This window comes from Zootoca vivipara, chromosome 3 (assembly GCF_963506605.1).
Source record: "Zootoca vivipara chromosome 3, rZooViv1.1, whole genome shotgun sequence".
In the NCBI taxonomy this organism is placed as follows: domain Eukaryota; kingdom Metazoa; phylum Chordata; class Lepidosauria; order Squamata; family Lacertidae; genus Zootoca; species Zootoca vivipara.
Genome location: NC_083278.1, coordinates 80,908,111 through 80,924,542, shown reverse-complemented (window position 1 = coordinate 80,924,542; position 16,432 = coordinate 80,908,111). Strand labels below are relative to the sequence as shown.

The window sequence follows — 16,432 nt, the reverse complement described above, 5'->3', positions numbered from 1 at the left end:
GCTACTCCTCCATGAAGCAAGGTTGCAGCATTTACGACTTTTACTTGAGAGAAAAGGTGAAGAAGAGGTCATATGATGGAAGTTTGTAAAATCACACATGGCACGATAAAGTGGACAAAAGGTTTCTCTCATTCACAACACTAGAACTTGGGGATATCAATGAAGCTGAAGGAACGTTAGAAGGTTCAGGGTAGATGAAAGGACATACTTTCCCCCCACACAGGACACATTTAGACTATGAAACTTGCTTCCACGGGAGGCAGTGATGACCACCAACTTGGAAGGTAGGCAAATTCATGGAGGCTATAGCTACTAGTGGCTACTAGCCACAATGTAATGGCCACCTCAGCTGTTAGAGGCAGTATGCACCTGAAATCCAGTTGCTGGAAATCACAGGAAGAGGGAGTGTTCTTGAGCCCTGACCCTGCATACTGCCTTGTAGGTTTCCCACAGAGATCTGGATAGTCATTGTGAGAATAGGCTACTGTGTTAGATTAGATGGGCCACTGGCCTGATCCAGCAGGTACTTCTTATGTTAGAAATTATACTTCTAGAACAAAACCAAAAATTTTAGTTGAGATTCCTGCATTGCAGGGAGGTTGAATTAGATGATTTTCAAGGTCTCTTGCAACTCTACAATTCTATGATTTTATTCTATGGTTCTATGATTTCATCAAAGGTAATTCCCAAATAAAGCACTCTTGAACACCTTTTCCCTTATCTTCCTTTTCCAACTTTCAAGTAAAACAAAACCTAGTTAGTGTTAAATATTAATGTTCGAGAAGTGGGAAAAGAAACATACCTGTTAAATTAATCTGTAACTTGGTTATGTCTTTGGCTGCAATAAAGTGTTCTTTGGCTTTTTTATACTCATAGTAATGTAAAAACGTGTAAGCGCACTCCAGGTGGAACTGAACAGCAAGATGCCAGCACTCGTCATCAGTAAATAAAGTTTCAATTTCAGACACTGCAAAAAAAAAAAAAAAGGTGTTGAGGCAACTAGGAAATGGGACTGAGAAGGAAACAAAAAATGAGAAGCAGAGGAAAAAACCTTGGACTTGCCACTCAAGACAACACCAACATCAGTTTTTTAAATTTAAAGAGGCTCCTTTGTCCTCTAGGTTTTCGCACACTTTGGATAGCAATATAATAAGTAGCAGTAGTAGTTGCAGTACTCCACCACTGTAATCAAATATGGAAAAGCAGGGGTGGGGGATCTGCAAGAAAGAAAGGGAGGGCAAAGGTAAACCTGAGTTCATGGGCCATTCCCATCTCAACCATTAACAAAATGACTGGAAATCATGCCTGCCATGGGGAAAACAGTGCCAGCCTTGAAAAACAAGTCTAGGATTATTAGAAGTCAGGGGCCACATGCAAGGTTATAGTCCTTAAACGGTACAAAGCATTTCATCCAAATACCAATTTCTGAAAATACTAGATTATTTTCTAGTGCAGTTTATTAAATAAGCTGCCAAACTATTTACAAGAATGGATCGATCTCATACATATATACACCTCAAAGAGCCCCATTTTCCCATAATGAAAGCACTTTATAAAGGTTTACATTCATAGAAGCTGGTCAAGGTTGTAGACCAGACAGGGCAGTAATATAATCCTACCACAGTAACAGAATAGTAAGTATGCAATAACGCTTTGCCTTTATACCCTTTTCAAACACAAAGGGAACTGGATATTTATAGATTTGGCATCAAGAAGATGGACTGGTGTGTGTGTGTGTGTGTGTGTGTGTGTGTGTGTGTGTGTGTGTGTGTGTAAAAAATTGCTGCTCTGCACTTATGAATTGAATGATAACTCTAGTAAAGATTTCCTATTTAAGAAACTGGCTGAGCTCCATGGTACATTTTTTTTAAAAGTTACAAGGTATTAGTAATAGCCAAATGATGTAATTTTTTATAAAAAAAGATGCTTAGGGTACCTGCCAAGTATAATTTATTTCAACATACTGCTTTCAAGCATGAAAAATCTTGGTATCAAACCAGAATATGTTGTCATATAAAGCTAATTTGTTTTATCTTCCAATTTGTCTTCACAGTCATCACTAACCACATCCTATTTCAAACAGAGGTTGTTGTTAAAGCCGAAAAACATGAGACCATATCTTTATCTGCCCCACTGATATCAGCAACTGAGATCATAATACTTTGCTGTTATCCACAAAGCTGAGATGGTTACATTAAACAGAAAGAGAAAACTCCCAAGTTTATCTATCTGCCAGCAGAACAGACCTGCACTCTCACAATGGGACTTCCCCATGCTCTCCTCCCATTGCATCTCCCTGCATGCCCCCATAATCTGTTCCAGTCAAGTTTTATCTTGCTTGCTACACAAATGATAACGAAACTTACATAGCTATGAACATTTCTAGAAATCATTTACAGCTGATTGAATAAGTACCTGTCAAATTACAAGACTGTACACATATTTGCAATTATTTGCTAATATTGCTGTAAGCTGGCTGCTATTTAAAGATGACCTTTTTAAGAAGAATAGGCAACTTAGCACATTTATGGGGATTTGATCCTGTATTTGAAAAGTATTTCAAGCTTTCAAGGGTTACAAAACACCCCTCCAGGAAGAACAGAAGGATAAAATATACCCAACCACACAATGAGGTCACAAAGACTGCAACACTTACTGGCTTGGTATGACAGAATCATCTACAGCATTACAATCATTACAGCATCTCTACTCTTGACTTGGAGTAGCTAGGAGCCTGCCCACCTGCTCCCAGGGCCGCTCCTTTACTGCTCTGGGTGGCCAACATCTCCAGGCCAAGGGTGCAAAGGATGGGTTGAGGCACCAATACGGCTCCTTGCCAAGGACGCAAGGGAGCCTAGATATGCCTCTGTTCCAGCTGGTTACTGTGGGAAATAGTACTGTATGCTGAAATATACGAGTCTTTGGTCTTATCAAGCAGGGTTCTTGTGTTCAATGGGATTTTATTCTAATTAATCAGTAACATTATCATCCCCCCTTTTTTTTAAAGAGTTAAGGTTGCTAGAGATCTTTTTTTTTCAATCCTGCATATGCTTACGTGGATCCCAATGTGACTTACTTCCAAATCGAAATGGACCAAAATCCATAAAAACTGTATGGTAACCACTGTGCAGTGCAGCCTGCAGTGAGGTTAAATGCCATTGGATGAACATGTAATTAATCTTTTCTTTAAAGAATCTTCTTTCTATTCCTACAATTACTATGCTAATAATAACCTTCCTTGCCAGGCTGTTCCAGGATGAAGGAGAACATTGCTTTATATTGCTCACTGAAAGCAACTTTCCAATTAGTTATACAGCCTTACCTTAGGTTGCAATCGCTGCGGGTTGGGGACGCGCCATACCCAGAAGTACCGGAACAGGTTACTTCCGGGTTTTGCCACTCGCGCATGCACAGAAGTGCTGAATCGCATCACGTGCATGCACAGGATGCAGCGCTGTGGGTTGCGAATGTGCCTCCCGCACGGATCACGTTTGCAACCCGAGGTTCCACTGTATACTGATGTTTTGGGGATTAATTGCATCCGTTAAAATCGCGCAATTCCAAATGCAAATTTAATTGAATACAGAAGGTGCATAGATCCTAGTAACGTTCAACCTGACTTTTTTTTAATGCCATTTTTACATGTGTTTGCAGGCATCCCCAAACTTCAGCCCTCCAGATGTTTTGGACTACAATTCCCATCTTCCCCAACCACTGGTCCTGTTAGCTAGGGATCATGGGAGTTGTAGGCCAAAACATCTGGAGGGCCGCAGTTTGGGGATGCCTGCTTTAGAGCAAGGACATTCAGATCCTCCAGAGGAGATTATGCATGGGGAGGGAAAAAGGGGAGGTCCCGCAGGCAGATCTTTCCACATGCAGTGTTGAATATAATCCTAAAGTATAGTGTGACATCAAAATACAGCCAGTGAGCAAATGTCTTACAAATCAATAGCAGGGTGCATTGAAATTCATTTGTTTTCACAGTTCTCTCAGGTTATGTGAGAAGTCCTAAAAAATAGTTCCCGTGAAACTTTTTATGATTGGCTTCCTGGACTAAGCAATCAAACAAACACACAAATAATCCCAAATATAAGAAAAGAATGGTCATCCAAATAGAATGCAACGTGTGATTCTCCCACTAATATCCAGGGTCAAATTTAAGTATACCTTGTTGTATAGAGGCCTGGGCAATATCAAAAAGTTCAGGTGATCTTTCTTCTAACAACTGCTGATGGATATTCACACACCGTAGAGTCCACCAAGGCAATGTCTAAAAATGGCAGCGAAGAATATTGAAAACATTAAATCCACTTGGTTTCAAATCCCATCCCCACGTTTCTATTTTATTATGAGCACATTCACATGTCAATTGTACCTTATCAAACAGCCAGTTTATCGCAACAGTGATATCATCTGACCTGGAAAAATATATTCTACAAAGATCACAGGATTCATATTCCTAGAAACGGAATTTGTACAGTGGGAGAGAAAGGAAAGGGTGCAATTCAGTGGTAAATGATATACAAAAGATCCTAAGGAGGGCTATGAACGACTGCTGTCCAGTGGCATTGCAACGGGGGGGGGCGGTTCGCCCCGGGTACCATGTCTGGGCGTGGTGACAAGAAGGCACCCCGCAGGGGCTCGTCCCGCTGCAGCGGCGTGAGCAGCCATTGCGCTGCCGTAGCCACATATGCAGGATCCTCTGTTTGTGGCTGCAGCTGCAAGCCGAGGATCCTGGCGCCGACGGTAAACCGCTATGTACAGCGCATATGCGGCGTTGCACACATGAGCTGTATGTAATGCCGCTGCACATGCGCTGTACATAGCGCTTTGCTGCTGGCGCTGCTCGAGCGGCAGACGGACGGCGGTGCAATCCCTGTCGCCGCTACAGCCGCATGCAGAGGATCCCGGCACTGTCCATATGGCGCCACCACCAAACCGCTATGTACAGCGCATGTGTGGCACATGTGTCGTTTGTAGCGACGCACCACCTCAGGTGTCACGACGCCTTTGTTCGTCCCTGCTCCTGTCTGAAACCTCAGGGAGCCAATGCCAGTCAGCACAGACGTAGAAAATCAATTAGATCTGAATCAATCTAAGGCAGTTTCCTATGAGAATCTAGTTCAAGAATGGAAACTGTAGAGAAAGGAACAACAATATAGCTAGTATAGGAAAACGGAGGCCCAGAGGAATGACTGGAAATGTGCAAACCTTGGAATATTCAGAAAACTGTTAATGTCACTGAAATAAGACAACAGAAGTGCTTATGAAGTAACAGAATACCATTTTAGAGCATCTAATAGGAAATTTTAGTTAGCCATCTAGTCTTGATTTTGCCACTTCTGCTCAGTGCAAGGCAATTATGGTATAACACGCCTGCAATAGGCATCATAAGGACTGCATGATTTGAGGGCAAAAATATCTCAAGGAACAGTCACATGCAGTTTATTAAAACTGTTCTAGAAACACCTGTCAAGATGGATATTGTATTGTCTCACACAGGACACAATGAAATATGACTTATGCTATCAAGCTGAATAAAATAAGGTACGTATTCAGGAGACACTGTTAGAGAGGTCAGCTCTTACATTTTGACACTTTGTTCAGGAACCTACAAGGCAGTTTATGTTAGACTGTAAATGCTATTTGCCACCCTGCAGTTAATGCTACAGACAATTTTCCACAGGGATTTAAAAAGCAGTGTTTTGTTACCCAAAGCTTGCAATACAAAAAGCATGCCTTGAGGAAAATTGTACAAACAACCCAGATAAAAAACTTATTTTTTAAAAGTACCTTTTGGCCTCTTTTGGATGTTCACTAATATTTCAGCTTTTCGTTTATCAAGCATCACTATGTGAACACAATAAAAATAAACGAATATGTATTGCTGCCCGATATGGAAATTTTTTAAGACTCTGACTGACATTTAAACAACTCTCAACACCCAGAACAACAAGGTCATAAAACCAGTTTATTATGAGCAGGCCTGAAAGCAATGTGGTGCCAGGAGTCATTGGACTAGAACTCCCATCATCCCTGACCATTTGGCCATTCTGGTTTGTTCAAACCACACAATGTACAACAAGGTTTGGTGGTTCAATTCACTTGGACTGAATTATTCAAACCACAGTTTGAAAAATAGGAAACCACAAATGGAAGGTTTAAACTTCCTCTTCTCATGTGCGGAGGAGTGTATAAACTTATTCCTGCTCTTCCTCATAACACTACACCATGTTTTAGCATCGTGCCTGTATTAAGGCCGTAGATTTACTCTGGCTTTGGTTGGCAAGACAAGTAAAAGGAAGTGACTATTAGGAAAAGGGGGGTGGGAATCCTGAACTTAAGAATGTAAGGAGAGCCTTCCCGGCCCACCTAGGCCAGCATCCTGTTCTCACAGTAGCCAATTGGATGCCTGTGGGAAATTCGCAAGGAGGACCTGAGTACTAGAGCAATCTCCATTCCTGCGGTCTCCAGCAACTTGCATTTGCAAGCGTTACTTGCCATTTTGGCTAGCAGCCATTGATAGCCATCTCCTTGAATATGCCTAATTCAGCTCCTGCCTTCTGTGATGCCCATGCTAGTGTTCAGGCAGAAAATGCAAGCCCCCTGGTATAACAAGGATCAGTTCCTCAGTGGAATATGACTCAGCTGATGCCATCTCATGGCGTGTAGGTATGTGTCTGGCTAGGTTCTGGGTTCAGCACCTTTGCTGTTTGCCCTGCTGGTCTTCACAATCCTCTGCGTCAGAGTCCTGACTGCTGATAAGTAGCAAAAATATTTCCAAGGGCTTCCACTTCCTTCTCTGTGGAAAGCGTTCATGAGATCATGCTTTCAGAAAGTGCCCTTTGTCACTTAATATAAAATACAATATTAGGATCTACTTGTGGCTGTGATTTTTTAAAAAAGTTGTGCATAAGAAATTGAAACAACAACAGATATACCATTGTAAGAACAAACAATGACTGTGCATATGCTGCCAAACTGCAGTTGAGGACATAATGAACTCCATCTTATACTTCCTACCATGTAACCCCCCCCTACAGATCATTTTCAGTCAGGACTCTATTGCAGTCTGTTGGGACTTACAGACTGAAAAGATATGCTCCATGCTGTCCAATCAGAAGAAATTTGTCACTTATAATTTATAATCTGCACTTCCCCAAATGGTCTTAGAGCAGGAATATGTATCATTTAAAATACAGTACAGAAAAAATGCATAGACTAAAGTTTATCATTAAAATAAACAGAAACAAACAATACAGTACACTGAAAAGGGCAAAGAATATTCACAGCTGAATGGCTGATTTTGACTGAAGACATAATGCCCTGCAATTACCATGAGGGTGATATTGGTTTGCTACTGTACTTGCAGAAGTATTTCCCTTTTCTGAGCACAGACTGGAAAGAGTTTTGTTATGACTTGGTTGAAAGAAATACAGCAATAGAACTGCATTTAAAACATTTCACCTATTCCATGGTGGCATTTATTTCCTTTATACTATTTGGTGTGACTGTTTAGAGGCCCAAGGCAAGAAATGAATGTTCATAAATGCACAATGAGTGGAACAGCAATGTGTTACCAGTCAAGGAGGAAAAATAGGTTTTAATATTGTGCATCAGGGATCCTTCACAGTATTTTGCCACAACTCACAAGTGCTTCACAGTACTCTGTCAAAGCCCACAGAACTAGCCCAGCACAGGAATATCAGACAGAGCCTCTTTCAGGCACTAAGGAGCACAGATCCAACCATCTCCAGGTTGATTGTTCACAAGGTAAAAATACTGCAGAATGGCCTACTCAAAATGCCAAAGCTCCCTGGGGCATTATACTGCTTTATTAGTTTTAGGTTGCATATTTGTTAACTGATTTTCTTTTTACAAATTGTACAAAAATATACATTTTTAGTACCGTGTTTCTCACATTATAAAACATCCCTACAAAATAAGGCATGGCAGGATTTTTCTGAGGTGGCAAAATATAAGGCATACCTCGAAAATAAGCCATACCGCAGGTCTGTGGCAAAGAAGAGGAAAAGGAAGGGGGCTGCTCGGAACCGGATGCTGCTGCTGCGTTAACCCCCGGGACCCAGCTGCAGCCTTTGCACGCGGCGCGCAAAGCCTCGGGACCCGGCTGCAGCCTTTGCGCGCGGCGCGCGAAGCCCTGGCTGTAGCCTTTGCGCGCGCCGCGCGAAGCCCCGGGACCCGGCTGCAGCCTTTGCATGCAGCGCGCGAAGCCCCGGGACCCGGCTGCAGCCTTTGCACACAGCGCGCGAAGCCCCGGGACCCGGCTACAGCCTTTGAATGCGGCGCGCGAAGCCCCGCTCGCACAGGCAGGCGCGCAAACGAACGAGGGAGGTGAGGAAATGGCCAGGAGAGGTTTCCCTCTCACCCCTGTCGTGAGAGGGCGGCAAGCGGCTACCGTATAGAATTTAATTTTATGTATGGCTTGTTCGTTCCTAGAAGGAGGCTCTGGTGGGGTTTTTATGCATCAGCAGGTGCCAAAATAGCTTGGGGTCAGACTACGCACAAATTCAGACTTGCCCATAGGAAAGATCAACAAATGGGGTTTTAAAAGAATTCCCAGCTGCATTAAGGTAGGTTTAATTATGATGATGATGATGATGATGTGTAGGAACTGTAGGAGTACATTGGCAATGGGTACTAAGAGATAGCTTGCTAATTCCTAAATCTCCAATAGGTTGCATTGGTTTCCCATTGGGCACCCAGATCTATTCCACTAATTACTCATACTGCACTACCCATGTACTGTAATAAAAATAAGACATCCCTTGAAAATAAGCCATGATGTGTTTTTTTGAGGAAAAAATAAATATAAGACATGTCTTATAATATGAGAAACACGGTATATATTTTAAAAAGTAGTATTAAAATTTATATTTTTTTTAAAAAAAACAAAAACATTAAGCAGTTTAGAAACACTTTTAAATGAATGAATGAAGGGTTCAGAGCCTGTGACTGGACACCAGGAACAGCATCATGTAAATCAGGCATGTCCAACCAGTAGATTGTGATCTACTGGTAGATCCCCGGCTGATCCTGGTAGATCATGGGACCCTTATCGATAGTAGGATTAAATGAAGTTTACCGAAAGTTAACAAATAAAAGCTGAAGAACCCTGGGCAATCCTACCCCAAAAAAAGCTCAATAACTCTGGGCAATCCACCCGCCCCACGCACACTCCTCCAATGACAATGGGTAGATCACTGCCTTTTTTTTAATACTGGGAGTAGATCACAGTCTCTTGGGAGTTGGACGTGCCTGATGTAAATAATCACCAACCACTGTGTAGCCGAACTTGGGGGAAGAAGCCAGGTGCAAACTAATGAGGTTTTGAGTCACTCTGAGAAAGAACACCAAGGGGGGTCAGAGAGCCCGACAATAAATATGAGTGGCTGCCTCAGGAACAACAAGCAAGGAAGCCTTGTTCCTGCAGCTACCACAGAAGCTACTACAACTGAGGATTTGCTTGCCTTTCTGCTTTCTCCCAGCTTACTCCCAGGCTACAACTCAGTACCTTCTCACTAATTTGACCCTGCATGCCATACCCTTTCACTACACTGTGGCTTTGTACCTCCAAGCCTTAGTCCTGTTTTCCCCAGTTACTCAAGAAATGCATATGGTACAAGGAACAATATGAATAATATAAGCCCACTGATAGCTGGAAACCAGTGTAAGTATTTCCTCATGGTTTTCCCCTTACCTGTATAGCTTCTAGCTTATGCTTTGAATTCACAAGCACTGCTCTAGCTAGCATCAGCAAGACAGCATGGGAAGTCAGGCTATAGATCGATTCACCATCTAGAACCAGCAGGCTCAGCACAGCTGTAGACAATGTACTGGGCTGGAAGGAGCAAACAAGAAACCCACTTTAGGCAACTTCAAATTAATCTTCAAGAGGTAGCAAATTCTGCATGCCGCACACATCAATTTACTTTAGCCCATCCACCTCGAAATATTTTTATACAATACAGAAATTCAAACACAGAAGAAAGTTCACATTGCAAATGGTGCTTTGAAACCATGAATCCTTCCTCTCACCTCTCATTGTCAATAATTCCTGAACTTATACATGGCATGCTATATGCAAATTGCCCATTAAAATCAAAGCAAAATGGATTATTCCACTGCAGGTTTAAGGTTTCTCTCTAATATACACCTAAACTGAGCACAATCTCTATACATCAGCTTTAACTTCTGTGACAACGCTGGACCATTTCTGAGGAGCAGGTTCAGCATGAGGAAAATAAAAGATCACCTGCAGCAATTCTCATTTTCATTTTTACACCTAGCAAGATAAGATCAGCATGATGTATATCAATATTTTTCCACTAAAAGACAGTGACTATACTATTGTCCTGGGGAGTGGGGTGGTGGTGGTGGAGAGAGGGGAGAGAACAGTACCTCATTGTATTGTTCTAGTAATACAGTTTGCAAAAAGTCCTGAGGTTGCAATTCAACAGGAGGCCCAGTCCAGTTGCTCTGTACAAACAACTGCAGGCTTGCCACACCAAGTAGAAACACCACACTTTGCCTGCAAGACAATAAACAATTCCATTTTTATTGATATGGTCACACACATATAAATAGTAGGTAGAAATTGTCCTGTTCCTTCTATACAAGCCTTTAGTTTAAAAGATGGAAGATGCACCAAAAAATTGAACAGTTACAAATCTGCATGAAAAAATATCCATCTGAAGAACATTTAACTCAATTGTTCAAGGAAGGCTGTAAGATTTTATTCTCCTGACATGCTTCAAGTACTGAACTGACTTATCAATAATTTTTTTTGCTGACAGATAAAAATGGTTTCTAAATTTTGCATAAGTAATGGAGGAATCCTCTACCTTTCTCCCAAACCAGAAGAAGGGCAGGAAATCTCCCTCAAACTGAGAAAATAAAATTATATCTGGATTTATCAGAGGTTGTTGCATGGCTAGATGCATAAGGCAATGGCACATAAAAGGCAGAACTTGCCTGTACACATTCTAAAACATGTAGGGCAGCATAGAGCCAGCTATGTTCATTCACCCAATGCACCAAACAAATCTTATTATGCACCTAACCTCTTAAAATAGGAATGCCATCAATGAGAAGCACAGTCCTGCCCCATCTGCACAGGTTGTCAGTTTAGATATGCCAGGGAAGAGCAACCTGTGCATTACAACAGTTGCCAATTATAACAATCAAGACCAAGATGTAAAAATAATGAGTTTGATCCCAATAACCAGGCGCCTATTTATTCCTCGGATGGGGCTATTGCACATGACTCCTCCTGGGTGAGACCCAACTGTGGCAGCCTGCTTACACAATGGAAATCTGCTTGTGCAATAGAACTTGTAGTTTCTCTCCTCCCGCATGCCCAGCTTTAAAATCGGCTCTGTGGGGTCCCCAATCCTCCTGTGCAGATTCTGGGGGTGCTTGGGGAGCTGCGAGTGGGGAGAAGAGGAAGGAGAAGCCCAGTTGTGCAAGTGAATGTCCACTCAGAATACATTGCTTCCATCTGTCTCTTATTTATCTTCACAGCTCTTCATTTCTGTTTTTCTGCTTCTGTTCTCTGCCTTTGTTCATGTCTCCCTTCAATACCAGGGAAGCCTTAAAAAAACAACCCACTTTGAAATCTCAACATTAAAGTTCTTAGCAATTGCAATGCAAACAGCAGCAGCAACGCAAGAAGCATACTTAAGATTTGAATTAAGAAGCAGCTTGGTTTTTCATGAATACAACTGATTGCAATAAAACTTTTTAATAAGCCCAACTATGTGCCCACATACTTGTTAGACTGTTGTCACGGAGGACAAATAGAGCTGTTCAGTTTTGATTCAGAATATTTCAATGTGTTCTCCCATGTGGTCACCCACCAAGAACTAGGAAATCAGAACAAATCAGTTCAGTCCCAATCTAATATGGCTAAAAAACCATGATACAAACACAAAATGCTCAAGAGGTACACATAGGAAAATGGTGCAAAGTGCCTCATATGTAAGTCTCAGTCATAGTGAATCCTTGCAGTTTTCTTACAACAGATGTCTACAGTTACTAGGGTTACTGAAAACATGTTGCAAGATTTGCATTGATCCTACAAATTATTTTCATAATTCATGTTGCTTTTTCTTTTTAACCCTCTGTCAACAGGTAAGGTGAAACATGAGAGGTTAAATCATGGCAGCTCTGAAAAGAATAAAACTTTTGTTTTATAATTAACTCCATAATTCCATGTTCAAGGCAGGCCTCAACAATAATTGTACATTGCCTTGTGATGTGTTAACCCCTCCCCATTAATTTAGTGGGGAAAATCAATGTTTTTTGTTCTTACAGGCTTTGGGGTAAGTTCTGCCCCACTGGTATGCCTGAGAAACTGAAAAATCTGAACACTAAATATTCAAAAGACTTACAACCCATAACTTCTGAGATAGTACACTAGGATGTGTTTGGAATAGCTGTTTTATTTTGGTACTGTTATTAATTTTTATACCGTAAAGTATGAAAAATAAATTTCTTCTTCAAATAATTATTTTTACCTTTCCATAGGATCCGTATCTACAGAAGAACAGTCCAGATAATCTTGAATCTGCTTTTCTAAGTAGCTGGCAATGGTATCCTCTTCTGCTACTTCAGGTGCTCTGAAAATATCCTGGACTGCTTTACTTAGTAAAATGGCCTCATAATTCCCTTCCAACAGCAACTGCAACAAGGACCCACTCTCTAAAATAAAACATACATTTTATTTAATGTATACTCGGGGCAATCGTACCTTACTTAAAAGAGACTTAATCCTATACAATTATAGTGTTGTATTCTAAGACATCTCATATCAGAGGAAAAGACTTTGGGTTGCTTTAGAAAAATACCCATTGACATTTACTAAATTAAAACAACATTCATACTGGACTCTTATGGTGTGCTTACAACAAAGATTTTAAAGAGATTGAAATTTGTAAACAAGAACCAGCTGTTCAGCTGCTCTTAACCCTCACACATTCTTTGCAAGCAGTGGTGCAGCTAGGTAATTTTAGATTCTATACTTGATGGTCCTACAAGACCCTCTTTCAGATAGCAACGTGTATTATATCTAACTATCGTTACTATATGTTGTCCTTCCCTGAAGACCCCGGGGTGGCTAACAACACACACACAAAGCATCATAGAACAGTCATTTAAAACATTGACAGATTAGGAACAACCTTTAAGACACAAAGTAGTGGACAAAAAAACCCTCTCTGTTAAAACATGCAGCTAGCTACCAAAACCCTGGAAAAAATAAATATGTCTTATGTTGACATCTAAATATATGGGTGACAAATGAATCTTAGTTAAGAGGGAGTGCCATAGCCCAAAAGGGGGGGTCACTGTGCTCTAAGGCAATGTACTTGGGCCCAAGGGTGCCAACTTGAATACAATATTTGGAAGGGGGTAGGTAAGCCCTACTCACATAATTGATCACAATACACTGTGCACTCGCACCATTTGAATGGCAATGTTCATCAACTTTGGGGACCCCTGGCCCCCTCAAATATTTTATTTTGGGAGGGGCAAAGGGACCTTGGCCCTTAGGAGTTGGCTCCTGTGCAAAGTTTCCCAGCTTGGATGCAGCAGGGAACTGTAGTTTAGGAGAGTAGCTACAGAACTGGATTTCACACAGAAGCCAGTGTGCAAAGGGAGAAGGGAAGAGGCAGGGAAAGAGTGCTTGGGCCAAACGCTCATAAACCAAGGTTTCTGAAACCTTGAATGATAATCCACACTGGGCCTCTATGTTAGAAATCCAACCTGATATCTACTGTCACCTTTACAGACCTCTAATAGCATAACCAAAGTTAAGGAATATCTGTCTGGCACCTCTCAAGTGAGCGCCATTGCCATTCTAGAGAATGATAGAGGTGCTCATGGTGGGTTCTGGCATTTTTTTTCTAGAAAAACAGCACTGCTCAAAACACCAGTTAACAGCAACTTGTCATGCTGGCGCATCTCATGAGGAGGTTTACAAAATATTGCACTGTTAATACGTGGCTACTGCATTCCATGATCAGGAAAATTCTGAACTGGAAATAGTCTCTGTGGCAACAACAGTACCGAGAGGAGGATCACTAAAGGCTTTTGCGACTTCTCGGAGCCTATCTGTAACAGTCAGACAGTAAGCACGAAATAGCATGACATACTTAAGTTATAATAAAGGTTAGCAAAAAACTTGGCAGTTCAATCATTTACGAAGCAACGTCGTGCCCCAGCATCCCAGGGGCAGTCTTTATCATAACGAGCGACATTCGTACCCACTACTGAAGCTCAAGTAAACCCCCATTTTATTTTTCGGGGGAGAGGAGAAAAAGTGACAATGAGATCCACTGATTGTTGGGGGTCAGACTCACTGCCTCTCCACGCCCCCATGACTCCTTGTCTCCTATCCATCCCGGAACACAAGCAGGCATCACTGACAATTGCCTCCAGCACTATACCCTTGGCACCTCCAACGACTGCCAGGGTTGCAGCAGCAGCAACCCCGCAAATAAATAACCCCAGCGACTACTCCCTTTGGGAGACATACGCGGACACGCCGCCCCCTGTTCCCACTCCCCACTCAAGTAGGTACCAGGGGAAGGGGAGGCAGGACGAAGGAAAGGGGGCCCTGCCGGCAGATGAAGCGCCGCCTCCCCTTCCTCCCTCTGCCCTACCATGAGCTTTGGCACGGCTCACATCCCGTTGCCAGGGCGAGAGGCAACGGGCGCCTGAGGATAAGCGACGAAGGCTGGCTCTGCCTCGCCGAAGCCTTACCTGCAGCCGAAGCCGCCTCGTTCTGCTTCCACCGCGGTGACTCCGCTGCGCTGGGGAAGCCCCTCAGCAACACACGCTCCAACGCCCGCATTTTCTCGGAGGCAGCCGCGCGCTCCTGCTGCACAGACGAGACGGAGGAGAAGCCGCTTCCTTTCCTTTCCCTTTTTTTTTTTTGACGCGTGGCGAGTCTAACCCATGTGCACTAAGCGGCCTTAGGGAGCCGCCATGCCAGTCGCGCTAAGCAACCTGGGAGAGGTGGGCGGGTCGGTCGGTGGGAGAGAGGGCAGCAACGCATGCGCAACGACGCTGTTCGGCGTCAGGTGCTGGCGGAAAACCTATTCCCGGGCCGGGAATTGCGCGCGCATGCCGCATGTGGCAAGGAACGCGGATCCCTGTGCGGCTCGAGCTGGCACGTTTCGGTTGCGTGGGGCGACTCCCAAGTAGTGTGTAGACGCGCACGAGGGATGTTGGCGCGGCAACTCGAGGCACCGCTTGCGGCTCGTGCCGTGCGGCTGGCGCCGGCGGGAAATATTCAGTGCGACCTGAGCCCTAAACCCGATTATTATATACGAAGCCTTGCAAACAAGGCGGTACGGGTTGTAGGTGCATTAGTTTTTCTCATTAAAAGGCGTATGAGTTCAAGGTGTCTACAATCAGTGCTTTTTTTCCCCTAGAAAAGGAGGTGCCAGAACTCACCATGAACACCTGTTCTCTTAGAATGGCAATGGCTCCCACCTGAGAGGTCCTGGAACTGAGCTCCCGTGAGTTCCCACTGAAAAGAAAGCCCTACCTACAATAATATCTGTGTCTGCCTACCAGTGTAGAGGGGAGCAAAGAGGGCATAGGCAGAGTCGGCCCTACCATTGGCCTGGGCAAAGTGGTTTCTCGGGCAGGAGGTGCTGAGGAGGAGCAGCAGGCAGGCATTTGGAGCGCTAAGCAGCAGGTGGGTTCCTTCTTTAAGTCCGACTGCCTTCCTTCAAGGCAGGATAAAGTGTCCTCTCCCCAGTGCTAACTTAAAATTAAACTGCTACTCCAGTTGGCTTCTATATGGGGAAAGAGAGTGGGAGGCACCATTTTGTCCTTTTAAAGTTGTGTGTGTGTGTGTGTATACATACATATGTATGTATCAATTAAAATATATATGTTCAGGTGAGGCAAGTGTTTTGCTCTTGGCGTCTGCATAAGGCAACTTTGGCACTTTCCCTTCCTAAGGATGGACACTTTGCAAAGAGAAAGAGGCAGGATATCATTGCCTAGTGTGAAGCACACCCCTCTCATATATCGGTGAAACTCGAAAAATTAGAATATTGTCGAAAACTTTCCCATGATTGTGATTCCTACTGAAGCATTTAAAGGCTCAGGGACCCTTTGCAGGTGTTATGGATTGAGTAGCTAAACACTATAATTTTCTGAGATTGTGAATGTGGGGTTTTCTTCAGCTGTATGCCATAATCATCACAATTACAATACAGTACAGTAAATAAAGGCTTGACATATCTCACTTTGCATGTCATAAGTTTCTCCTATATTAGTTTCACCTTTTAAGTTGAATTACTGAAATAAATGAACTTTTCGACGATATTCTAATTTTTCGGGTTTCACCTGTACACTGACTGTCCACAATCCAATCAAAAGATGCCGATCCTTT

The 16,432-nt window shown here is 42.9% G+C and overlaps 1 protein-coding gene across 2 annotated transcripts in view; it reads right to left on the bottom strand.

The window, feature by feature from the left end:
• Positions 1–15,041, bottom strand: part of LOC118081799 (tetratricopeptide repeat protein 27) — a 93,377-nt gene extending 78,336 nt beyond the window's left edge. Inside the window, exons 1-6 of one of the 2 annotated variants that reach the window (XM_035108253.2) lie at positions 14,785–15,041; positions 12,540–12,723; positions 10,423–10,552; positions 9,722–9,862; positions 4,168–4,270; positions 803–967 (exon numbers count right to left, since the gene is read on the bottom strand). In XM_035108253.2, the coding sequence (XP_034964144.2) occupies positions 803–967; positions 4,168–4,270; positions 9,722–9,862; positions 10,423–10,552; positions 12,540–12,723; positions 14,785–14,875 (814 nt within the window). In that variant the 5' untranslated portion in view covers positions 14,876–15,041. Of the gene's footprint in view, positions 1–802; positions 968–4,167; positions 4,271–9,721; positions 9,863–10,422; positions 10,553–11,792; positions 11,886–12,539; positions 12,724–14,784 lie in introns of those variants that run through there. The other variant, XM_035108254.2, reaches the window with a different exon arrangement.
• Positions 15,042–16,432: the final 1,391 nt, after the last annotated feature.